This window comes from Mytilus edulis, chromosome 1 (genome assembly GCF_963676685.1).
Source record: "Mytilus edulis chromosome 1, xbMytEdul2.2, whole genome shotgun sequence".
In the NCBI taxonomy this organism is placed as follows: Eukaryota; Metazoa; Mollusca; class Bivalvia; order Mytilida; family Mytilidae; genus Mytilus; species Mytilus edulis.
In genome coordinates this window covers 58,478,703-58,505,818 of record NC_092344.1, presented here as the reverse complement: position 1 = coordinate 58,505,818, position 27,116 = coordinate 58,478,703, and the positions used below count along the sequence as shown (strand labels likewise).

The window sequence follows — 27,116 nt, the reverse complement described above, 5'->3', positions numbered from 1 at the left end:
ACATGACTAAGGGAGCTACCATTTGATTTTTATGGGGGGGCTAGGATGAAATTTGAAAAAAATAGGCAGGACAGGAGTTTTGAGTAAAAAAAAAGGCAGGATGAGCAACTTGGTAAAAAAAAAAGGCAGGATGACAATTTGTGTAAAAAAAGTCAGGATAAACTAGTAAAAAAAAAGGCAGGACCGAATAGAGTAAGAAATAAAAAGGCAGGACAGAGATTACAACTAAAAAAAAAAGCAGGACAAAATTTTTCATCCTAGCCCCCCCATAAAAATCAAATGGTATCTCCCTAAACTTTAAAAGTTTGTAACGTGTAATTTAGACAATGTATTAAATAAAACCGATAATGAATTTCGCAAAAATGTTCGTGTTTTGCACTGACTAGTCAGGGATCGATAAACCATGACAATAACTGTGAATTTTTTATGCTTTATTTTAGTAATTTTTTCAATTAATCAATGTTTTTAATATGTAATCAGATGTATGTTATTTATTTCAAAAGCGAGATAACTCAAATCCCATATGTCCTCACTTGAACAAAGATACACGAAGATAGTGAAAGTTTACTGAAAAATTCCACATTTAAGCATAAACATGTTTCCCCATTTAAAGAAAGAGAAGAAACGACAACAATCCGGATTCATTTTCGTATTATAACATTGTTTTAGCCCAAAACAATAATTGATTGTGAAACATGAAAAACTCCTTGCTGCCAGATAATTTAAAATATGACATTGAAAAACAGAAAGAAAAGAAAAACAGAATGAAATATAAGGCATAGTAATAAAAAAAAACACCAAAAAACAATAGTAAAAAAGAGTCAAATGTAACAACGAATGCTGACGGTGCGATTATGCTGACAATTGTGACAATGCCAACCATGCAGACAATAATGACATTGATGACAATAGTGGCAATGGGGACAATAACCGACAAGACAAGAAACTGTGTATCATTCATCCTATGATTCAATGTCTATGTAATCACTATCAGGTGAATCCTCTGTACGATCATCAACATTTATCATGTCTCCTATTTGATTGTCAACACTTTCCTGATTTAGTTGATTATACGGGTCTTTTTGCGATCTGTTTGCGAGATGTTCGTATCCTTCGTGTATATCTGGATGTTTGTTTATATTTGTATCGCTTTGCAACTCATCATCTGGATTTATTTCACAATATGTCGATCCATTTTCCTCAATATGGTCAAGTTCATCGTCATTTCTGGTATGCAATAGACAACAAAAATAAAACTGATAATAAAAATCAGAAGTGGGATAAATACAAATTGTAAACTCAGTTTTGATTATGTTTGAAAATTGCATGTTGAGCTCTAGATGATTCTTTCTTTATGTTTCGTGTCTTTGGCTTTTTGTCTAAGTAATGTTTACCAATCTTTTTGACTGTAGTCCTTCAATCCAATCGGCCGCGACTTTGAAGAAACATGCCTATTAGTTTAGAATCATATCCAAAACAGTGTAGCTGTGGTCATTGATTGACGACCTTAAATTATCCCATTGACTGAGACAGATTAGGTGAACGTGTGTCTGTAACGACAACTGCTCACTACTTACTTATTATAGAATTTAAACTGTAAGGTCACCAAAGGTTCCTAACGCCTTTAATATTAAAATAATTCGAAAAATTAATCAGGAATAACTTTATGTTTTAATTTATATTATTGATATAAATCAAAACATTTTGTTATTCCTGATTAGTTTTTCTAATTTCTTTATTTAGGTGTTGAGAACCTTTAGTGACCCCACAGTTTACGTGTCTTTAACAAGTACATAGTGAGCAGCGGTCGTTACAGACAAACGTTCACATAATCCGCCCCAGTCAATGGGATAATTTAAGGTCGTCAATCAATGGCCACAGCTACACTGTTTTGAATATGATTATAACTGTAGTTGTATATTCGCATTTACGTGTCGTTTCTAGCAGATTAATAGTTTCATTAAAAAGATATATAGTAGATGTTCAGCCTTGAATAATAAAGAAATGTACGCATACTATATGTCAATTAAATTAAACGCTACCAATAGATTTCTGTTTATCGTCAAATGCGCATTACGACAATTACTGAATTTATTTTAGAGAAAAATACGCCTCATCACAGGGATAGCTTACCTTGCTTTGGAACTAAATAAACAAAGAGCTTAAAAACAGTGTTAAAATAACTGAGATGGTATCTACATAACTAGAGGCTCTAAAGAGCCTGTGTCGCTCACCTTGGTCTATGTGCATATTAAACAAAGGACACAAATGGATTCATGACAAAATTGTATTTTGGTGATGGTGATGTGTTTGAAGTTAATTCTTACTTTACTGAACGATTTTGCTTCTTACAATTATATCTATAATGAACTTTGCCCATTAGTAACAGAGAACTATATTTGGTAAAAATTTACATAAATTTACCAAATTAATGAAAATTGTTAAACATTGACTATAAAGGGCAATAACTCCTTAAGGGGTCAATTGACCATTTAGGTCATGTTGACTTATTTGTAGATCTTACTTTGCTGAACATTATTGCTGTTTACAGTTTATCGCTATCTATAATAGTATTCAAGATAACCAAAAACGGCAAAATTTCTTTAAAAATTACCAATTGGAGGGCAGCAACCCAACAACCAGTTGTCCAATTCATCTGAAAAATTCAGGGCAGATAGATATTGACTTGATTAACAATTTAACTTCTTGTCAGATTTGCTCTAGATGCTTTGGTTTCATAGTTATAAGCCAAAAACTGCATTTTACCCCTTTGTTCTATTTTTAGCCGTGGCGGCCATCTTGGTTGGTTGACCAGGTCACGCCACACATTTTTTAAACTAGATACCCCAAAGATGATTGTGGCCAAGTTTGGATTAATTTGGCCCAGTAGTTTCAGAGGAGAAGATTTTTGTAAAAGATTACTTTAATTAACGAAAAATAGTTAAAAATTGACTATAAAGGGCAATAACTCCTAAACGGGTCAACTGACCATTTTGGTCATGTTGACTTATTTGTAGATCTTACTTTACTGAACATTATTGCTGTTTACAGTTTATCTCTATCTATAATAATATTCAAGATAATAACCAAAAACAGCAAAATTTCCTCAAAATTACCAATTCAGGGGCAGCAACTCAACAACCGATTGACCGATTCATCTGAAAATTTTAGGGCAGATAGATCTTGACCTGATAAACATTTTTATCCCATGTCAGATTTCCTCAAAATGCTTTGGTTTTTGAGTTATAAGCCAAAAACTGCATTTTACCCCTATGTTCTATTTTTAGCGGTGGCGGCCATCTTGGTTGGTTGACCAGGTCACGCCACACATTTTTTAAACTAGATACCCCAAAGATGATTGTGGCCAAGTTTGGATTAATTTGGCCCAGTAGTTTCAGAGGAGAAGATTTTTGTAAAAGATTACTTTAATTTACGAAAAATGGTTAAAAATTGACTATAAAGGGCAATAACTCCTAAACGGGTCAACTGACCATTTTGGTCATGTTGACTTATTTGTAGATCTTACTTTGCTGAACATTATTGCTGTTTACAGTTTATCTCTATCTATAATAATATTCAAGATAATAACCAAAAACAGCAAAATTTCCTCAAAATTACCAATTCAGGGGCAGCAACCCAACAACCGATTGACCAATTCATCTGAAAATTTCAGGGCAGATAGATCTTGACCTGATAAACATTTTTATCCCTGTCAGATTTCCTCAAATTGCTTTGGTTTTTGAGTTATAAGCCAAAAACTGCATTTTACCCCTTTGTTCTATTTTTAGCCGTGGTGGCCATCTTGGTTGGTTGACCAGGTCACGCCACACATTTTTTAAACTAGATACCCCAAAGATGATTGTGGCCAAGTTTGGATTAATTTGGCCCAGTAGTTTCAGAGGAGAAGATTTTTGTAAAAGATTACTTTAATTAACGAAAAATGGTTAAAAATTGACTATAAAGGGCAATAACTCCTAAACGGGTCAACTGACCATTTTGGTCATGTTGACTTATTTGTAGATCTTACTTTACTGAACATTATTGCTGTTTACAGTTTATCTCTATCTATAATAATATTCAAGATAATAACCAAAAACAGCAAAATTTCCTCAAAATTACCAATTCAGGGGCAGCAACCCAACAACCGATTGACCGATTCATCTGAAAATTTCAGGGCAGATAGATCTGGACCTGATAAACATTTTTATCCCGTCAGATTTCCTCAAAATGCTTTGGTTTTTGAGTTATAAGCCAAAAACTGCATTTTACCCCTATGTTCTATTTTTAGCGGTGGCGGCCATCTTGGTTGGTTGACCAGGTCACGCCACACATTTTTTAAACTAGATACCCAAAAGATGATTGTGGCCAAGTTTGGATTAATTTGGCCCAGTAGTTTCAGAGGAGAAGATTTTTGTAAAAGATTACTTTAATTTACGAAAAATGGTTAAAAATTGACTATAAAGGGCAATAACTCCTAAACGGGTCAACTGACCATTTTGGTCATGTTGACTTATTTGTAGATCTTACTTTGCTGAACATTATTGCTGTTTACAGTTTATCTCTATCTATAATAATATTCAAGATAATAACCAAAAACAGCAAAATTTCCTCAAAATTACCAATTCAGGGGCAGCAACCCAACAACCGATTGACCAATTCATCTGAAAATTTCAGGGCAGATAGATCTTGACCTGATAAACATTTTTATCCCTGTCAGATTTCCTCAAATTGCTTTGGTTTTTGAGTTATAAGCCAAAAACTGCATTTTACCCCTTTGTTCTATTTTTAGCCGTGGTGGCCATCTTGGTTGGTTGACCAGGTCACGCCACACATTTTTTAAACTAGATACCCCAAAGATGATTGTGGCCAAGTTTGGATTAATTTGGCCCAGTAGTTTCAGAGGAGAAGATTTTTGTAAAAGATTACTTTAATTAACGAAAAATGGTTAAAAATTGACTATAAAAGGCAATAACTCCTAAACGGGTCAACTGACCATTTTGGTCATGTTGACTTATTTGTAGATCTTACTTTACTGAACATTATTGCTGTTTACAGTTTATCTCTATCTATAATAATATTCAAGATAATAACCAAAAACAGCAAAATTTCCTCAAAATTACCAATTCAGGGGCAGCAACCCAACAACCGATTGACCGATTCATCTGAAAATTTCAGGGCAGATAGATCTGGACCTGATAAACATTTTTATCCCATGTCAGATTTCCTCAAAATGCTTTGGTTTTTGAGTTATAAGCCAAAAACTGCATTTTACCCCTATGTTCTATTTTTAGCGGTGGCGGCCATCTTGGTTGGTTGACCAGGTCACGCCACACATTTTTTAAACTAGATACCCCAAAGATGATTGTGGCCAAGTTTGGATTAATTTGGCCCAGTAGTTTCAGAGGAGAAGATTTTTGTAAAAGATTACTTTAATTTACGAAAAATGGTTAAAAATTGACTATAAAGGGCAATAACTCCTAAACGGGTCAACTGACCATTTTGGTCATGTTGACTTATTTGTAGATCTTACTTTGCTGAACATTATTGCTGTTTACAGTTTATCTCTATCTATAATAATATTCAAGATAATAACCAAAAACAGCAAAATTTCCTCAAAATTACCAATTCAGGGGCAGCAACCCAACAACCGATTGACCAATTCATCTGAAAATTTCAGGGCAGATAGATCTTGACCTGATAAACATTTTTATCCCTGTCAGATTTCCTCAAATTGCTTTGGTTTTTGAGTTATAAGCCAAAAACTGCATTTTACCCCTTTGTTCTATTTTTAGCCGTGGTGGCCATCTTGGTTGGTTGACCAGGTCACGCCACACATTTTTTAAACTAGATACCCCAAAGATGATTGTGGCCAAGTTTGGATTAATTTGGCCCAGTAGTTTCAGAGGAGAAGATTTTTGTAAAAGATTACTTTAATTAACGAAAAATGGTTAAAAATTGACTATAAAGGGCAATAACTCCTAAACGGGTCAACTGACCATTTTGGTCATGTTGACTTATTTGTAGATCTTACTTTACTGAACATTATTGCTGTTTACAGTTTATCTCTATCTATAATAATATTCAAGATAATAACCAAAAACAGCAAAATTTCCTCAAAATTACCAATTCAGGGGCAGCAACCCAACAACCGATTGACCGATTCATCTGAAAATTTCAGGGCAGATAGATCTGGACCTGATAAACATTTTTATCCCATGTCAGATTTCCTCAAAATGCTTTGGTTTTTGAGTTATAAGCCAAAAACTGCATTTTACCCCTATGTTCTATTTTTAGCGGTGGCGGCCATCTTGGTTGGTTGACCAGGTCACGCCACACATTTTTTAAACTAGATACCCCAAAGATGATTGTGGCCAAGTTTGGATTAATTTGGCCCAGTAGTTTCAGAGGAGAAGATTTTTGTAAAAGATTACTTTAATTTACGAAAAATGGTTAAAAATTGACTATAAAGGGCAATAACTCCTAAACGGGTCAACTGACCATTTTGGTCATGTTGACTTATTTGTAGATCTTACTTTGCTGAACATTATTGCTGTTTACAGTTTATCTCTATCTATAATAATATTCAAGATAATAACCAAAAACAGCAAAATTTCCTCAAAATTACCAATTCAGGGGCAGCAACCCAACAACCGATTGACCAATTCATCTGAAAATTTCAGGGCAGATAGATCTTGACCTGATAAACATTTTTATCCCTGTCAGATTTCCTCAAATTGCTTTGGTTTTTGAGTTATAAGCCAAAAACTGCATTTTACCCCTTTGTTCTATTTTTAGCCGTGGTGGCCATCTTGGTTGGTTGACCAGGTCACGCCACACATTTTTTAAACTAGATACCCCAAAGATGATTGTGGCCAAGTTTGGATTAATTTGGCCCAGTAGTTTCAGAGGAGAAGATTTTTGTAAAAGATTACTTTAATTAACGAAAAATGGTTAAAAATTGACTATAAAGGGCAATAACTCCTAAACGGGTCAACTGACCATTTTGGTCATGTTGACTTATTTGTAGATCTTACTTTACTGAACATTATTGCTGTTTACAGTTTATCTCTATCTATAATAATATTCAAGATAATAACCAAAAACAGCAAAATTTCCTCAAAATTACCAATTCAGGGGCAGCAACCCAACAACCGATTGACCGATTCATCTGAAAATTTCAGGGCAGATAGATCTGGACCTGATAAACAATTTTACCCCAGTCAGATTTGCTCTAAATGCTTTGGTTTCAGAGATATGAGCCAAAATCTACATTTTACCCCTATGTTTTATGTTTAGCCGTGGCGGCCATCTTGGTTGGTTGGCCGGGTCACGCCACACATTTTTTAAACTAGATACCCCAATGATGATTTTGGTCAAGTTTGGTTAAATTTGGCCCAGTAGTTTCAGAGGAGAAGATTTTTGTAAAAGTTAACGACGACGGACGACGACGGACGACGGACGACGACGACGGACGACGGACGACGACGACGGACGCCGGACGCAAAGTGATGGGAATAGCTCACTTGGCCCTTCGGGCCAGGTGAGCTAAAAAGTAGGAAAAATGAAAAAAAAACGTGTTTAGGTGTATGAATAAAATTAAACTTGACGTAAACTTTATTAACAAGGTTCTGGATTTGTTACCGGCTAAAAATTGTAAACGCAATATGTTCGTACATACCTTAAGTTCGCTTGCCTTTCAGAAAAACCTGAAACACATAAATTAACATTTAGAAATAGGTTCTCACAAACCTTAAACAAGTTCTATTCAGAACCGGTATATACCAAATAATAACATTAATTGACAGTGCTATAGTGAAATGATGTTGAGAACATCTTATTATGTTCTCCATTTTTTAATTGAAATTTGCAGATAAATGGATATATTGGTTACATATTTTCTTTACGTAGATTTGTATCAAAAGCTAAATTCATAATTTATTAATTACCTTCGCTCATTTCCATTTTACATTTTTTAACAGCTCTTTTCTTATTTCTCCTTAAAATTGATATAGCCGAAATACCAATCATAATAGATGTAACCAGTCCACCAATTAAAAGACCAACAAGAAGGGAAACGTTATTGTCGTCTCCTGTATACCGCAAGTCACCGATGTACGCCATGATCTTTTTTACTTCCACCTATATTATATTAAGTAACAAGAATGTGTCCCCAGTACACGGATGCCCCACTCGCACTATCATTTTCTATGTTCAGTGGACCGTGACATTAAAATTAGAAAGATCATATAATAAGGAACATATATACTAAGTTTCAAGTTGATTGGACTTCAACTTCATCAAAAACTACCTCGACCAAAAACTTTAACCTGAAGCGGGACGAACGAACGGACGGACGGACGGACGGACGAACGAACGAACGAACGAACGAACGAACGGAGCCACAAACTAGAAAACATAATGCCCCTCTACTATCGTAGGTGGGGCATAAAAACAATGGTGTCTATAATATTCCTGTTATCTAAAAAGTACAGGTTGCACTTTTGTAAATATAGACGGTGTATTTTGCCATAGAAACTGCTTTTACGACTAAAAGTGTGCATCTTTTACCATGAAGTTTCTTAAAATAATCTCTTCTAGATTTTTTTCAAAGGTAAATGTATAAGGCTGTGCTGCATATGTTCACCATTTATATGCTTCGAGCATTTAATAGTTTAAACTTACACTAAAATTCTGATAAGTAATCTTTTTTCATAATTTGTTATTTATAGGTCTAACGCATCGTTTACAAATGTTCCTTTGTTTGTGGTTTAATTTATATATGTGTGTGGTTTGTTTTTATGATGAAACATATGTATGTGCGTGTAGTAACCATCTGTTGCGTGTGTGAACGACAATTGTTAGATTTTCATATAATGTGACAGTTCTAAAGTACCTTACAAAATGTCCTGTCCAATCTTATGGATTTAACTTAAAATCTTAAAACATAAATTACACTTACGATAACATAAACAGTATTTACATCTGTTTTATTAGTACGAGGTACTGAATTTGGCGGCAAACATGTAAGATATGACATGCTGATATCTGTGATGACACATTTTCCATCCAAACCAATATGTACAATGTAGTCTTCATGTTGTACTAAATTCAAAATATTTCGACCCTATATAGAAAATAGAAGAAAAGAAAACTAGTCCTAAAAGTTTAACGCTGTCTTTTAATCCTTGATCCTTAATAATGGTACAGAGGAACGAACCGTGCAATGATTGACTATTAACAAAGAACTTATGTCATTGACGTTTATACAATTTAAAATGAAAAAGCGTGAAAATGTTATACATTACTGTAACGTTCAACATTTGTACCAATCTGTAATGCTGTATTTAAACATAATACTAGGAAGTTTGGAGCAGAAGTCAAGAGATACCAATCCGTCTCTGATAATAAAAACAGTAAGCATATTTTGCTCGAAATAGAGACGCGAATATAAACAAAATGTTAACGTTTTGTAATGCAACACGTATCAAACAAATCATCGTGCTGAATTCAAGGACACTGAAATGTCTAACAGTTCTTCATTCACTTGTTGATTTGTTGTGTTAGCTCATAAAGAATTCCAGTGATGAAATTTCCTATTTCCTATCGTCTTGTCATTGCACCGATCACTGTCACAGCTATTTGCTAGTAAAAATGTCAATATTTGCAATATATTTGCAGGTGTTGTGTATTATTTCCGTTTGATTAATGTTATTGTCCCGGCTAAACACCAAATGTACTCTGTTTTATGTAAGCAAACTTCAAACTTGTGGAAAATGATTTTGTTTTAATTGGTAAAAAATAATTTCTAGAACTTAAAACGATAAAAGAGGGGCGAAAGATACCAGAGGTACAGTCATACTCATAGATCGAAAATAAACGGACAACACAATGGCTAAACAAGAAAATGCCTTTTTGTTATATGTAATTACTCATACTCTATCGCTTGCTCTTGGAATTCATTAATGAAGAATGCAATAAAAAGTTGTCTAGAAACATTTTATGTGTGCAGAGAAATCATTTATTTTTAACAAAAAATGTTTTAGCATTCACGATATTTTAATTAACTAACAAGATTTATAAATTCTGTGATCCTCATTTCTATAGAAAATACAACTAAATTATCAAACCTTACCTTGATCTGAATAGACGACTCCTTATCATATTCAAGTACATTTGAAAATCTTTCGAACGTAGGATCGTCCACATATTGTATGATTACTAGAAGTATAACGCCATCAAAATAAACACGAACAGTTTGATTATTTTGTTTAAACTGTATTTTTGATGGTGTTTCGCAGACAGCGGAAGTATCTTCTGGCACGATGCATGGCTCAATCTAATACAATGATAGACATTATCATAATCATAATTAACATGTTAAAATAAACAAAAAATACTTAAAAAAATATATGACGCTTTTATTTTACAAAATTACATACATTGTATTGAGTTAAACTTCCATTGCATCGTTTATTTGGCTTTTTTTTTGTAGGGAGGTTGTGAAAATGAATCGAGCATAACTGACGAGTCTTACAATAATGCAGCTTCGTCGTATACAACTAATAAGTCTTGTACCGGTTATTTCATTAAGCAGAGTTGGACTATTTAAAAAAAAGGTAATCCAATATGCTACCTTTTTTAATACATAAAAGAAACGTTGACTAAGATTATTTTTCAAATGTACTTTAACGATATTATAATATTGACTGATGAGGACAAGGACAGTGTGTTTTGTTTTTGCCACACATGTTTTAGGTACTCATTACGCCGAATAATAATAGGCTTTTGTCTGTGGTTTATCTTATCTACATTTTACATTGAGTTTTTTATTTGTATATTTTACGACTTTAATCATATATTTACGAGATATTATGTGAAATAATTTATGGGTAAGGAGCACACTTCTACAACGTAGACCTGCGTCTATTAATATAGATTATGCATTTATAATTGTCAAAGTCAGATTCGTGAATGAATTATACAGAATATAACTTGTCGATGTATATCGTGGCTTAGATCATATGTACTACTTTTCAGTATGTTGATTTTGACCTGGCCCGATTTAGTGGTAATACATCATAAAAAGTCTACCCGATTAATTTTTTAAAGATTTCCGCTCAAGCCGACACCAAGGGGCCCTCTTTGGCTTGCAGTGAGTAAGTTGAGAACTGTTTTTCGAACACTAAGGATTTTCTTATCCCAGGAATAGATAACCTATATAGTAAGCCGTATTTGGCACTACTTTATGAATTTAGCTCTTCAACTTTGTATTTGTTTGGCTTTACAACTATTTTCATCTGAGCGTCACTGATGAGTCGTGTGTTGACGAAACGTTAAAATATAATCCTGGTACCTTTGATATCTATTCTCTAGCTTATATGATTTTATTTACTGTGGATGTACCGATTATGTGTCATGGATGGATACCCCATATCCTTTGTTTTTCTATTAACAAATATTGATGAAAATGCATGTTTGTCACAAACGGACACATGATTTAAATCCCTTGCAAAAGATATAACTCTTCCTATATTTTTGGGATTTTTGTACAATATTTGTATAGTTGAACAACTTTTAATTTTACTTTGTTAGATAGTTATTAATCACAGTAACTTTACATGTGCATCGTTATTTGATGTATTTTATTTTCAAATTCAATTGGTAAAGTTATGATCTACTGGAATTACTTACCACTCTTTCAACAGTTATCTCCCCTACATTATTGAATCCTTTGCCACGAATGGTAAATGTTACCCCTCCACTGAAGAATAAAATGAATGCATATTGATTCACTTATAGGGTCTTTGTATTGGAACTAAACACATTATTTAAAAACCAGTTGTTGGCATGGAACGGGTTATGTTCTTCTCATATATGTTATGATGGTATGATACTAAACCCCTCACGGGAAGGATTGTGCCTGATATTCATATGATGAAGACATAATCTTTCAATCAGTTTAATTGAAGTCTGGAGCTGACATGTCAGTAAACTGCTAGTAGTCTGATTTTATTTATGTATTATTGTCATTTTGTTTATTTTCTTTGGTTACATCTTCTGACATCAGACTCGGACTTCTCTTGAACTGAATTTTAATGTGCGTATTGTTATGCGTGTACTTTTTTGCATTGGCTAGAGGTATAGGGGGAGGGCTGAGATCTCATAAACATGTTTAACCCCGCCGCATTTTTGCGCCTGTCGCAAGTCAGGAGCCTCTGGCCTTTGTTGGTCTTGTATTATTTTTAATTTTAGTTTCTTGTGTACAACTTGGAGTTTAGTATGGCGTTCATTATCACTGAACTAGTATATATATTTGTTTAGGGGCCAGCTGAAGGACGCCTCCGGGTGCGGGAATTTCTCGCTGCATTGAAGACCTGTTGGTGACCTTCTGCTGTTGTCTTCTCTATGGTCGGGTTGTTGTTTCTTTGACACATTCCCCATTTCCATACTCAATTTTATTTCTATAAGAAGGCTTTATTTAAAAGATACTTCTGATTTAAATCCAATTTATAACGAATATATCTAAATAATGGGACATGTGGAATAAAACAAATGTAAACGAATAGGTTTGCATTTGGCTATTAGTATTGTTTTAATATACTGACTGGCTTTAAAAACGCAACACTCATTTTGTAGATTTTTTTTATTAAATCATGTTTGGTCCTCATACAACTACTTTTCATGCTTATCATACTTCTTTCTCTTTCGAAAAAATCAACATTAATTTTGACTTACCTGTGGTTATTGAACATACCGAATTTTAAAGATCGCACGAATTTCAGAAAGCGAAATTTCGAACCAATAAAAGATTTTTTCATTTTTTTTTCTTTGTGAAACAGTTCTTTCAATCCTTGGCCACACTTGAATCAGTTTAAAAATGTAATATCTCCATATTGCTAAGACTGAGGAATAATAAACTGAATCAACCCATTAGAAAACTGCAAACAGGAAAACGTGAACGTACTGTAATTCGACGTCAGAAACTCGTCTTACTGTCCTTTCGACAATGATATCGTTAGACTGGATTTGTTGAAGACCATCAATGACCAGATGAACATGTAGTGACAGTGCAACGTCAATAGAATTTGATTACGCAACGTCATTTGCGAGACAGGTCTACGGCCGCATCGTCAACTGCTATTCAAATTACTGAATACCTTTTTCCACAGATTTATGCCAAAATTGTTTCCCGTTAACTGAACTGCCAAAGAATCTACTGCAGAAAAACATTTAAAGCTTTAAAGTTTCGCCCGCATAATTGCCAAAACCCATTGTAATGGGTGGAACAACGGCAAAATAAGAAGGTGCAAAACAGAACCCAAAACGTGCAGAACAGAATTGATTGACCATTCTGACAATCATTTTGGCGTTTGTTACAGGTATAGTTGTTGCTTTTAACGGTGACGCGTTCATTGGTAAGGGGAAAACCAGGGTTTCAGTGTATAGCACAATATTTGACCATTGAAAATTACGTAATCAATTCAACTTTCGAACTTGTATTTTTTTTAAACATTGAAGTAATGAAAGAACTTTCTGTTCTTAAGTTTGTTTAAAAAAATTGCATAAATGAAAATGGGAATTAAAAAGAATAATCTAGTGTTGCGTTTCTAAAGCCGGTCAGTATACTTTTAAATTGAATTAACAACAAATTTGTAGATGTGTTGAAGTGTATATCATGTATAAGATAGTATACTCTACCTCTCTATGGATATCGCCGTTTCATTTGAAATTTTGAAAGTTGGATCTGATAAATATTGAAACGTTTCGTTTAGTGTTAGAACTGTCAAATCATCAATCACAATTTGTAATTGAGTCATATTTCGAGGTTCTTCTGATTTGCCAGTTTTGCATTTGATGAACGTTGTATTGATGGTACTTTGTAATGCACTGTAAAGAAAATATTTTAATCTGAATACTATTTTGACATGCTATTTCCTTGGGCAAAAATGTTTTTTGTCTACAAAAAGAAATGCGACAAATAATAAAAGGATATTGAAAGTCAAATTCAAAAACAAACACACAATACGATTTAAAAATAAAAATAAACGACGAACTTACAAACAGTACATTAAACAAAACAAAACTAAAGACGAAGATTCAAACAAACCATATGAAATGCATGTAGGTTTTCAATGTCTTCTAAGACCGGCTTTAATTGCTGTAGCATGTGTATTCAAGGAACCGTTCAGTTTTCAAATCATGATTTGTGTCGACGACCTCATAGCAATAACCCATTCGGAAAAAAGTATTAAAGGCTTCTGCATTGCATGGTGTAATTCTCGACTAAATATTCCAGTATTTGAAAGTGTTTTTTTTTCTTAAATCGATGGATTTCGGCTCGATACATTTCGGGCCTTTTATAACATATTTCAAAGAGAAGTGATATTGGCGATGTTAAGGTCGCAAGAAATACCATTGACAACCAGATTATTTATAAATGAGGAGCTATCACATGTGCAATCGAGTGAAGGTATTGAGATCCGGCAACACATTTTTTTGTTAATTTGGTTTGATAAATATATAGAAAATAATCAATACATACATTTGTACTTATCATAAAAGTAGGGAATTTTCCACTGAACTGGTATATTGAAAGATATTGATAAATTTGATGGCATGGAGACCATGGTGCGTATCTACCACATGTCAATGCACAAAACGGCTATTATAAGCCAAAGCAACGGGTCTTTAAGTGGATCCCCTAGTTAGTTAAGCAGTTGTATTACTTGATTTATTTCACTTGGTTTGGCGGAATTCAACCAGTTCGCTCATTATATACCAGTCTATCTATAAAAATATGTAAACAGTATATGTGTTTTCGCAAATTAAAAAAAAAGACATCGCGGTTGATTTCCTTGTAAAGCAGAGTTATAAAACATGTTAAAGTTGTCACTTTTCAGTGGAATTTGTGGATATGAAAGCAAACCGATAACGTCAGCACTGTCGTTATTCTATAATTGGTGACACTGATAGGTGCTTAGAAATTATTAGTATGTATAACGGCAATCATCCTTAGCTCACACATCTTCAAATAGGCTTTCCTTGTGCAAATTGGAACGTAAAACCCGCCCAATCAGTTGAATTAACATTGGTAATATGTAATGGCCATTCGTCAGAAAGTGAAAAAGAATAAAATACTCTATAATTGCTATCTATTTTGCAAGCTTTTGCATGCCTCAATTGTATTGCTATTGTTGGAAGTCTAACGTTAACACACCAGTTTAGGTTCTGTCCATTTATAAAGCCAGAAGAATCGAACTGTTATAAGTGCATAAAGTTTTGTATTCAGTATCACAAATCCAATGAACGCATGCTTATACATTTTTACGAAAATTAGACGCATAACGAACGTATTTGAGTTGCCGAGTCTTTGTGTTGCCGACGACTTGCGGTCAGTACTATTTATAAATATATATTCAATGGATTGAAAATAAGATGGTCTCGTTTTGAACGGACAAATTATTTTACCTGAATGGTAAACAAGTCTCAATGTTACAAAATGAAATATTGTATCGATTTTGCCCTTCAAATCCTATATCGCTTCCTATTATGGTTACAGTTGTATTTCCAGCGACGATCCCTTTCATTGGTGAGACTTCATGGAGTTTAGGTTCCTGAAATAAAATTAACAAAACGATATCTTTCCAAAGATTATTCCTGATACGATAACAGTTTTGTTAGTCGAGTAAACGTACTGGCATTGCAGATTTCCATTTGATGCGTGTCAGGTTGAACCCACCATTTCTTAATTGGGAATTGCGTGCACCAAGTTAGGAATATGATATTTGTGGTTTATTTTATTTATGTTAAGAGCATTTGATTTTTCCATTATATAAAACAGACTTTTCATTCTGAATATTCCTTTGAGTTCGATATATTTGGTATACTATTACTTTTCTTTGGATATGTTTAAACCTCTCAACAGAAGTATTCTGAACTGAATCGTCATTGTTTGTAATTAAGAAATGATAAGCATGTTGGTCAGATTCATTCAGCAAAATACCATATGATTTGTATTTTCTATTGCTTATTATTATTATTTATCGATTGAAAATTGCAGTATTTTACCAAATCTATCATCGAAGATTTGTTTAACAATTTACTTAGCTTACAACATTGGGAAAGTATATATTATAAAACACTTTTTATACAGAATGAGCATACGTTGATTTTTACTCTATGGTCGGGTTGTTGTGTCGTTGACACATCCCCATTTCCTTTTCTATTTCATGCATTCCGTACCTTAAAGCTGTAGTAGGAAATCTTTGGATCATCGAATGTACTGGCATTTACTGAAATGGATATTCCTTTTGCCTGATTTGTGGTGCCTTTTCCGATAACACAAGTCAATCTGTGGAATAAACACATGCTTAGACAATCGATTTACTGATCATGCGCAACAAATGCGCTATAAATGTTAATGCAGCCAGAAGTTTGCTTTCAAAATTCTCGAAATATACCTAATACAATCTTGGTTGCATAAAAGAATCATCCTTTCCAAGTATATTCAGTTTGTGAGAACATGAATCTTATACTTTTTAATAGACGTGTTAGGAAAGTCGATACTACTGCTGGCGCTCGTGTTGGTCGGAAGAAATATACAATATGATTGGGGACCTTCTCAATGAGTATAAAAACTGAACTCTTTTGTTACCTGTTTGGGCGTGTTTGATACCGCTGAGACAAATCTGTAACAATTGTATTTATTAGAGTACGCAGGAAAAGATCAAATTATTTGTTTAAGAACCAGAAAAGATTCAATAAATACATTTTTAGACAAATTAATATTAGTTTTGTGAATAATTTATCTTGTTTTAACATCTTGTAAGCCTTTGTTATTTTATTAATACTTTTACTTTCAGTAACTGCAAGTACTTTGATATTGGTACTTTGTGTCTATTGTCTTTATGTTATTTCTTTTAACGATTCCTGCCGATATAATGAGTCATGCCATTTTCAATCGATTTGCATAGTATGTACTTATGAATTACTGTTACAATTACACGACTGTCCGATGTTAGAAAAGGGTTTCGTCAAGAGCTCTTACGAACATATTTAACCCCGCAATATTATGTATGAACCGGTCACACACCATCAGCCTCTTATTCAGTAATTGAAGTTAGATTTTGAATGCGCACACTGGTAGTATACAGCAAATAAAAATAAGTACAACACAAAACAAATAAACACAAAAATAAATACCCCCCCCCCCCACACACACACACACTTCTCATCTGTTATAAGACTATAAAAAGGTGTCCACGATTTTTGATTCTATATCATAAGCATACGTCTTTGGAAAGATCGTTATAAGCTTTTCTGATAATTCTGATTTTAGAAACAAAAAGTTTAAACGACATTTAAAGAACGATACAAACAAACTTTGCTTTAGTTGACATTTGACGATTTGAACCCCATTGTCTTCGTGTAAAATAACATCTGTCTGCATTTCCGATTCCAATGGGTTCAAGTTTATTCTCTCGCCTACAAAATTCCGCCTTTCCGTCCGTAACACACTTGTTGACACTCTATATTTAACAACGTTCTAGGAATTTGACCGTACTTGATTCGTTTTTAGTCCTTATGAAAATCTAGAATCCTATTAATTTTTGAAGACAAAGGTCAAGGTCACAGTTGGAATTATTTGACGCAATAAGACGTCTAGAGACAGTCAGAGTCGTTTGTGACCTTATGGGAACAGCAAAGGAACGAACTAAAACAAACAGTTGAATTGTTTGGTGGACTTTTCGGGAGACATTAAACAATGCAAATGCTACCCAATCATACAATGCTAAAAGTTATTAGGCAAGTGAACAACAAAATCCCAAATTTGCATTATAAAATAAATCATCGAGCGTTCATATTGTGAAAAGGGGATTTGTGTTTTCCAAAATATTTTTTTTTTTTTTATTATTTTTTTAAATCGTACCAGAATGAAACAAAACGATACTAGTAGTTTGCTTCCATTGAGAGATCAAGCGGGCCAAAACCCTTATCAAATTTTTTTTTGAAGGAATTTTGTTGATTCTGAGAATAAAACAAAAACATCCCCTCTTTTTCATGTGTATCCTTAATTTACAAATGTACCACGTAATTTATTTTAATTATCACATTTGAAAATTAATGTTGGTTCTTAACAATGCCCGATCGGTCATGTATTGCACACTATAAATAACGTATTTCAGTGGCCATACAGGTAATAAAAAATAGAGTATTTATAATTTTGGAGATGACCCCCCAAATCTTATTGTATTTATCTTCCATCCAACACGAGCACCAACAGTAGTATCGAATTTCCTAACACGTCTAATACCGATGATAATCAAGTTCTTGAAAGAAAGAAGAGTGTCAAAGGTAATTATATAGATCTATTTAAAAGCCTAGCCAAAGAAAACGTCATGTTGAAAAATGGTTCAATAAACCTGGTTTTATAGGCAGCTACATGTAAACCTCTCACTTTTACAGTTGGATAAAATTCCTTTAAATTGACAACAATACAAATCAAACCTAAATAACAATTATAATTATGATTATACGATTCAGTTCAGGATACATCTGTTTGGAGGTTTCAAAAAGAAAAAATAATAGAATAACAAAAATACCGAACTCCAAGGGATACCTACAACCGGTCGATAAATTGTTTTGCCGAAACGTACATAAATATTATCAAGAAGAAAGTTAACAGCTTCAATCAGCTCATCACACCTCCAGTAAGTATATCTAGCATATTTACCTTTCTCATCAGAGAAGAAAACTTTAAATGAGTTGCAGCAAATATATTTGCATTCAGATTTACCAATTTCGTGGTAAACTTTTGATAAGATTGCGTGGTGTAAAGAGTAGAAAAGTCAAAACTGTCAACAGAATGAAAAGGACCATCGAAAGCACGTTATTTATCAAAAACATCCAAAGAATTTTTTACACTCCAAAAATACTTAATTCCACTATTTTCATATAATTTGGATTCATTTATTTTCGTGGGTTCCAATTTTCGTGGACTGAGGAAAACTTACATGTTCGTGGATATTTGATTTCGTGGTTTTGCCGAAGTATCCATACAAGCCTATTGAAAACTTGGTATTCGTTGAACATTTAATTTCGTTCACCTGTTCACACGAAATCCACGAAAATTGGTATCCAACGAAAAATCATGAATCCACAGTATTTTATTACAATAGTCTAAATAATAAGTCTTTGGTATAAGTTAAGGAACTTGTTAAAAACACTGAAAGATTAGTTTTAGAACACTTACTAGCGGCCGAGATGAAACGTGATACCCATTTTGATATTATAAATATGTTTGATCTGCAATTGGCTTTTAACAAAAATTTCTTGTTAATAATAGAACAGTTATATTTCAAATTTAAGATCTAGAAGAAATGCTATTTGTTTTCTGATGTTAAAATGTCTCAAAAATTATTGTAAAATCTCAAAATAAAATAAGGCTAAGTATGTTTAATGTTGAATATTAAACGTACTTGGGAATAGAATATTTAATTTTCACTTTTTCTTCAAATTATGAACATATGTATATGCTATAAATAGAATCTGTTTGCTGTTAAATATTAATTCCAAGTTTACTTTCAACGGCGGTCACATATTATATAGATATGATAGTAAATATGTTCATAGTATACAGAAAATAAAGGCAACAGTAGTATACCGCTGATCGAAAGTCATAAGTCGATTGAGAGAAAACTAATCCGGGTTTACAAGTTAAACTAAAATTGAGAGAAACACATCAATTATAAGAGGCGAAAACGCGAAAATAATTGAAATTAATAGAAAAAAATAACGGATTTTGAAAATAAAGGTAGGGCTAAAAAAAGTACGTTAGACTTTTGATACCTTTCATGAAATTCTCCAGTCATAAAATCTTTTACAAAATTTCATCCTACAACAGTTTACATACTTTAACCACGCTCTTACTTAATGCCCGCGAGTGTGGTCTAGTTTATCTATAATGTTTGTAGGAAATAATGTTGTGTGAAACTGTCCAATTCCTCCGTTTTATTTATGTTTTGTTCTTAAATGCTTGTTTAAAAAATAACAATATAACTGCATTAATGGTTTTCTTACTTAATTCCAGGTGTCAAAACTTTTACGGTGTGACATCGTACTCCGCCGACTTCGACCAAAATAGTATCAGTCACATTTCCAATATATTGTCCAGTTATAGTCAACAACGTACCACCGTTTATAGGTCCCCTAGATGGAAACACCTATAATTAAAATGCTGATGTTAGAAATGAAACACAGACACTTTGAAAAAGTACAGTTGTTATTTACGTGATCTCAAAGAAATCTATAACTAAAACATCAAATAATATAGGAAAAGGTGATTAAAAGTAACAATTATCATCTAAACATCAAGTACCCTTACAAATTATAAAACAAAATTTCATGTCATATGCATTCATTCAATCAACAAGTATCTTAGCTGTGTTGCTTATTAAATACATTTCTATTCTTATGTATGTACATATTGTTATTGCGTATACGGAATGAACCTATTTAAAAAAATATTTAAGTTTGAAGTATCATGAGTATAAGATTATCCAATCTCTGAGGCAAAATAATACACTTACATAATTCATCTTAACAGAAAAAGATTATAGTATTCACAATTTAAGCTGAAATTAACAGTAAATAAGTCATAACTTTATTTGTTTTTTGAATAAAATGATAATATACTTTTTTTTATCTAATGCAAAACAAAATTTATTATAAAAATGTAGTCAATGATCGACGGAACACAAAGGATTTTAAGTTTTTTTATATGTAATAGGTGTTTCCAATGTTGGTATGTTTCTTTAAATAGCTCTGTTCCTATATACAAACGCAGCTTCAATTCACCAGGATTAAGCATGTGATAATTAGGAATCATTTATCGACAGGAACACCAGCTTAATAGTTTCTTAAAATATCGCTTTTTAAACAAACATGAGTTTACTACATTTAAAATATTAACAATTGAAAATCAAATTAGTATTTTACTTGCGTAAGAATAAAATACCTTTTCAATCCTTGGCAAACATGACGTAACTGATGTCTGCGAGTCGACAGGACATTCAGAATCTGAAACAGATGTACGTGTAACTTTAAAGTCAAAAGGTGTTCTTTTTATATTTCTGACGGTATCCGTTGTCGCTATTATTTTTGGGATTCCGTAGCAAGAATATAACATGAAGTATAAAATTAAATAAACGTATATGGTGGAGTTTATCTTATGTTTGTTAAATAAATGTTTGGTCGTTTGTAATTGTGTCTTCCTGCATTGAATTGATTGAAAAGGAGGAATGTAAATAGCATTATTTTTACTATATATAGCAGTAAAATACGTTAAATATTTGTTCTTTTCAATGTATTTATGAACATTAAGCACAGAAACAAAGATATTTACACTTGCGATGCTTTTTATTTTATTCTTATTTTTATTTGTAACGGGTGATCAATAGACAACATTATATTATGGGAACATGAACAAGAACACAATAAACAGTAATAAATACACAAATAAACTTTAAAAAAAGACAGACACAAACTTTGCAGAAAAAAACAGAAAAAGTGGAAAGCAGAAAGCAGAAAGTAGAAAAGCTGGTACGGTTTTGAAAAATAGTAACCGTTTTTTGCAAGACGACCGCCTATTTTATGTAAACTTTGGAGGGGGACTGCGTCATACTGGAATATTGTGAATCATTTTTTCCGGGTAAAGTAGGTAAGTAGGCCTGATCGATTTCTCGATATCAGGACATATCATGGCGATGATTTTAGATAAGTATCAAAAGTACCTGGATTATAATTTAATACGCCAGAAGCACGTTTCGTCTACATAAGACTCATCAGTGACGCTTGGATCTAAATAGTTATAAAGACAAACAAGTACAAAGTTGAAGAGCATTGACGACCAAATATTCCAAAAAGTTATGTCAAATTCGGCTAATGTAATCTATTCCTGGGATAAGAAAATCCTTAGTTAGATATAATAACTATATAAATATATAAATGATACAAAGGATCATTAATTTTTGAAAACTCATAGAAATTATATATATTGGGGGAATTCTGATAAAGAACCAAATAATTTAAATTGATAGCATGTTTGTTATCTCTTCATTTGTGTGCATTCTATATATTTTGTAGTGTTGTAATATCGGATGCGATAGACTCGATATGGGTAAACCTTTTTCTGCAATGTAAACCGGTCTTCAAGCTTCGTGTTTTTTTCTTCCTCATTCACTTATTAAAAAATAATAACCAACAGGAATGAAGAAGAAATTGGAGAGGACTACATGTTTACAGTCATTATTAGCTGCTATCATTATATCCTTCGTATTGTCCTTACTAAAATCGAATACATATTTGAGCACGCATTTGGTTTTTATTTAAAATTTGAAACAACAAAATCATTATATACGGCATCACGTTTTTTTCTTTGTTTGCATTATGAATAATATACTTTTATCGTCTTGATCAATTTTGAGACACTAAAATTATGTGAAGGTATTCACAGAAACCTTATTATGTAGTCCTAACGCATGCAAGAGGCTTACATATATACAAATATACTGTGACTTCATGTACATGTAACTACAATGTATACATATAAATTACATTCTATTGTACTTTAACATTGTTTCAGTCTTGCAACTGTTTAAAGGGATAATATTAATAACGTTTATCTATATATAAAATAATGTCCCTCTCGATGAAAATATTAACAAAAGTTTGTATTTGTTTGCTTTTATAACTTTTTTTGATTTCTAAGCAAGATATAAGCCTCAAGCAGTCCATTCAGTCAAAAATTGACCAGGTCCAATATTTTACAGAATGGACTCTTATCGCCTTATATCCCTTACAGAAAATAAGAACAAATCTTGATGAAGTTTTAAGCTATATCGTTGGTTTCAATCTAATGAAAATAAATTCTCTTATATTGTGTCTTGAAATTTATGATAAGAAGTACCCAATTTAAGCTCGCTGAAAACAGATACAGATCACCCCTAGTTTTTGGTGGGGTTCGTGTTGTTTATTCTTTAGTTTTCTATGTTGTGTCATGTGTACTATTGTTTTTCTGTTTGTCTTTTCATTTTTAGCCATGGCGTTGTCAGTTTGTTTTAGATTTATGAGTTTGACTGTCCCTTTGGTATCTTTCGTCCCTCTTTTATACAGCTATTTCTGACTAATTTGGTAAAACGTTAAAAAGTCAATTACTCTGAGAAAGAATTGTACAATATTTTGTTTTTCATGGACTTTTGTTACGTATTACTGTTGATCTATTTTTATTCCTAGCAAATAATTACTGTTCTTCCACCAATGCTAAAATGGTAACCACAAAAAAAGTTGTCATTGCCCAATTGAATAACATACGAACATGTAACATTGCAGGATAGACAATCTAATAAACGTATTTTCCGAAACAGTTGTAACATAATTTCGGAAATTATTTAAAATAAGGAAATAGATCTCCGACAAGCACATTTCTGATTCCTTTTTCGGATTCGGCTATACTGTGTTTAATACTTTTGTTGTTGATGGCTCATCTTTGTCATGTGCTTTGGATGATCAAATAATTTGGACTAGTACATCATTGAAGAGACATTTATTGTTGAAATGCGCATCTGGTGCAAAACTTGTTTTCCACTCCGACTTACCCGAAATAGAATATTTATGGTTTCTACGCAGTTGCTTTGAATAAATCATATTCCTTGAAATGTATAGAATGTAAGATAAAAATTCATAATACCCTTATTTAGATCTAAAACAAAATAAAATTACTTGTCGAAAAGGAAATTTTTATTTTCATGGTTTATAATCACTGGTGTTAAACTGATCCTGGTAACTGCAATTACCACGATCCAAACATGGCGGAGGTAGAAATAATCAAAATCATTTTCTTTATTTCTCCTTGTAAACATGGTGCTTTGAAGAATTACTCAGATTGGTCTGTACGGTTTTGTTGTGTATGCGTTTGTTCTTGATATCATATGGCCTCGTTACCGAAATTATAGCGACTAAAAATTTAAGAGAGTTAATCGTAACTCCAAAAGAAGATAATCGTAACTCATGGATAAACAACTGGAAAGATAATCTTAACGGTAGAATATTTCAACAGAATCGGAAAGTTGTTTATCTTTCAAAATATCGAAAAATTAGAATATTTTGTGTGATTACCACGGATTCAAGCATCCAATGGCGACCATTATACAGAGATTTAATCTACTATAAAGTATTGCACGGCCTTCAACAATGTACAGACTTTGAGAGAAAGCTAGCGACAACCACCTAGTTTCATGCTCCTGACTTTCTGATAGTCCAGTTACTTTTATCGTATCAAACAAATCTCATGGAGTTACAATTATTATCGTTGCATTTCTGATTGCTATTATTGCAGTAACGCGACCATTAAAGATATCAAGAACACAAAAACCGTCGGCTGAGAATTTTTTTACAATAACACGTTTACACGGTGAAATTGGCAGAAAAAAGATTTTGGCTATTTCACCCCACCCCGCTTTTATGATCGTGGTTACTGCAGATACCACGATATGTTAAGGTAACACCAGAAATAAAGTTAAACGAGTTTTCCGATCAACAATAACCATACATGTCCAGTAATAGTTGGCTTTCCTTCTATGAATTCTTTTATAAGAGTAAATCTGTTTTATCTGTTATTGAATTGTTAATTGTCTCGCAACACCTTATTACTAGTTATTAAGTATATTTCAAAACAGTGATGTAACTGATCATGTACCATAACTAATACTAATAAATAATATTAATACATACATTTTTTACAATAGGTCCTGTTCGATTTGCTTTACAACCTTCAGAACAAAATTCTGTGTCTTTATCGCATTTGTTATTTAAACAGTTTGTATTGCTACATCCTCCGAAAACGCAGGAACCATTTCCTGGAAAGCAATGATGTTCCTTGCAACTTTTTGCACAAGGAATATCACAATTACTTCCCCAAAAGCCCTTTCGACAACCTTAAAGAAAAGAATACAGTTCATTTCATTCGTATAAAATTAAAAAAAACCAATGTATCTATTTATTTTTACTTTCTCTTATGTGCATATTCAAAAGTTCCTTCCATTACATTGATGCTTTTACTTGGGTCACTGTTAAAACAGTGCTTATCTTAACAATTCTAGAAAAAATAGACTCAAGTGAAAAAACAAATTTGAAATAACCCATCTGCATCCAGATAAGATTTGATTCAACAACAAAAGTATATCTTTGCTACTGTAGTTTGCAAAACAATGTTGTTTTTAACATGTTTTAAAGTTATAAATAGGTGTGCGGGGACATCTATATAGAATAATGGGGAAAATTACGGCTTATTGAAAACTCATTTTTCTTTTCAAACTATCGTTTGTTCTTGTTCGAATATGCTAATTGTTTTTTCATTCTAAACTGACTGCAAAAATCGTCCGTGTGAAAAAAAAAACATGTCCTTTTATCGTAAATCTGTATAACCGTTATAGCTGAACTTTAAGAAATGAAAATGTAATGACAATAATGTATGTGGCACATACAACGACGAAAAAAAAGCAATAGTAGTATATCGGTGTTCAAACGTCATATATTGATTGAAAGAAAACAAATCCGGATTACAAACTAAAGTCGCGGGAAACACACCAACACTAAAAAGAACAACAAAGGAACAACATGACAACTGAATTGCAACAAAAAACAAACACCAACATACAAAGAAACGAACTAATTGATAGCAACTGCCACATTCCTGACTTGGTACATGAAATAATGATTGGTTGAACATCGTTTAATTGCTAGCCTAACCTCCCGCTTTAAATGCACCCAAAAATATAAACATTCTAATGCTTTTCAGCCGACAAAAAACGGTTAAGTTTAAATCAATTACTAGTAAGTCACGGACATTTGGTGTAAAAGTTGTAAATCAAATATTTCTAATCTATTTTCTGCCATGATCATGTTTGGTTTGTATAAACGACTGTTAACGTCATTATCAAACTACGTTTCTAATGTCTATATTTTCGCGGACCATCGGACTTTAGCGTATAGAAGCTTGGCACTTTAACGTAGACCATCGTACTTTAGCGTCTCTATCGCACTTTGGAGTCCTACATATATGTGTGGGAATATGACAATGATGGTATGGAAAGACAGTGTTATAATTATTTGGACAACAAACGATAAAAAATGATAAATTATTCTACCAAAACCATAACAGAAACATCAAAAATAAATATATGAATGTTGGATGCACAAACAACCGAAACACGTCGCATGCATATACACACTCAGTATAACAGTCATATTCTGTAATGGGTCACGTTCGGTACTTAGCAGACAGACAACCAAGATGTTAAACCACAAACTAAGACGTGGTTAACATGTCATTGGTTAGTTTAGACACAGAAATATCGTATAGATTAACCAAATCGTAATGGTGTCCTTAACATTTACGGGTGTTATGTTTAATGTTTCCTCCTCATAACTCTATTGAAGCAGTTTCTGTATAAGGAGCACACTCCTGTATGTGATTATGTAAACTGGAGAACTAAATGGTATGATATTAAAGAGGGGCGAAATATACCAGAAGGACATTCAAACTTATAAGTACCCGGCCACGTCCACTTGTGTTTGGTCTATCTGATTAGTTAAGCCTTTTTCAACTGATTTTTATAGTTCGTTCTTATGTTGTACTGTTATACCACTGTCCCAGGTTAGGGGATCCCGCTAACATGTTTAACCGCGCCACATTATTTGTGTATGTGCCTGTCCCAAGTTCGGAGCCTGTAAATTCAGTGGTTGTCGTTTATGTGTTACATATTTTTTTTCGTTCATTTTTTTACATACATAAAGGCCGTTATTTTTCTCGTTTGAATTGTTTTACATTGTCTTATCGGGGCCTTTTATAGCTGACTATGCGATATGGGCTTTGCTCATTGTTGAAGTCCGTACGGTGACCTATATGGGTAAATGTGTGTGTCATTTTGGTCTTTTGTGGATAGTTGTCTCATTGGCAATCATACCACATCTTTTTTTTATAGATAGAAAATAAACTGACAACGCCATGGCTAAAAAAACAAACAACAGCACACAACATAGACAACTAAAGACTATCA

The 27,116-nt window shown here is 32.9% G+C and overlaps 1 protein-coding gene across 1 annotated transcript in view; it reads right to left on the bottom strand.

The window, feature by feature from the left end:
• Positions 1-416: 416 nt before the first annotated feature.
• Positions 417-27,116, bottom strand: part of LOC139514602 (plexin-B2-like) — a 58,529-nt gene continuing 31,829 nt past the window's right edge. The window contains exons 4-14 of the mRNA XM_071304019.1: positions 24,790-24,992; positions 21,017-21,078; positions 20,080-20,222; positions 16,243-16,351; positions 15,469-15,614; positions 11,692-11,761; positions 10,133-10,336; positions 8,960-9,124; positions 7,947-8,139; positions 7,679-7,706; positions 417-1,227 (exon numbers count right to left, since the gene is read on the bottom strand). Coding sequence (XP_071160120.1) covers positions 963-1,227; positions 7,679-7,706; positions 7,947-8,139; positions 8,960-9,124; positions 10,133-10,336; positions 11,692-11,761; positions 15,469-15,587 — 1,044 coding nt within the window. The 5' untranslated portion in view covers positions 15,588-15,614; positions 16,243-16,351; positions 20,080-20,222; positions 21,017-21,078; positions 24,790-24,992 and the 3' untranslated portion in view covers positions 417-962. The remainder of the gene's footprint in view (positions 1,228-7,678; positions 7,707-7,946; positions 8,140-8,959; positions 9,125-10,132; positions 10,337-11,691; positions 11,762-15,468; positions 15,615-16,242; positions 16,352-20,079; positions 20,223-21,016; positions 21,079-24,789; positions 24,993-27,116) is intronic.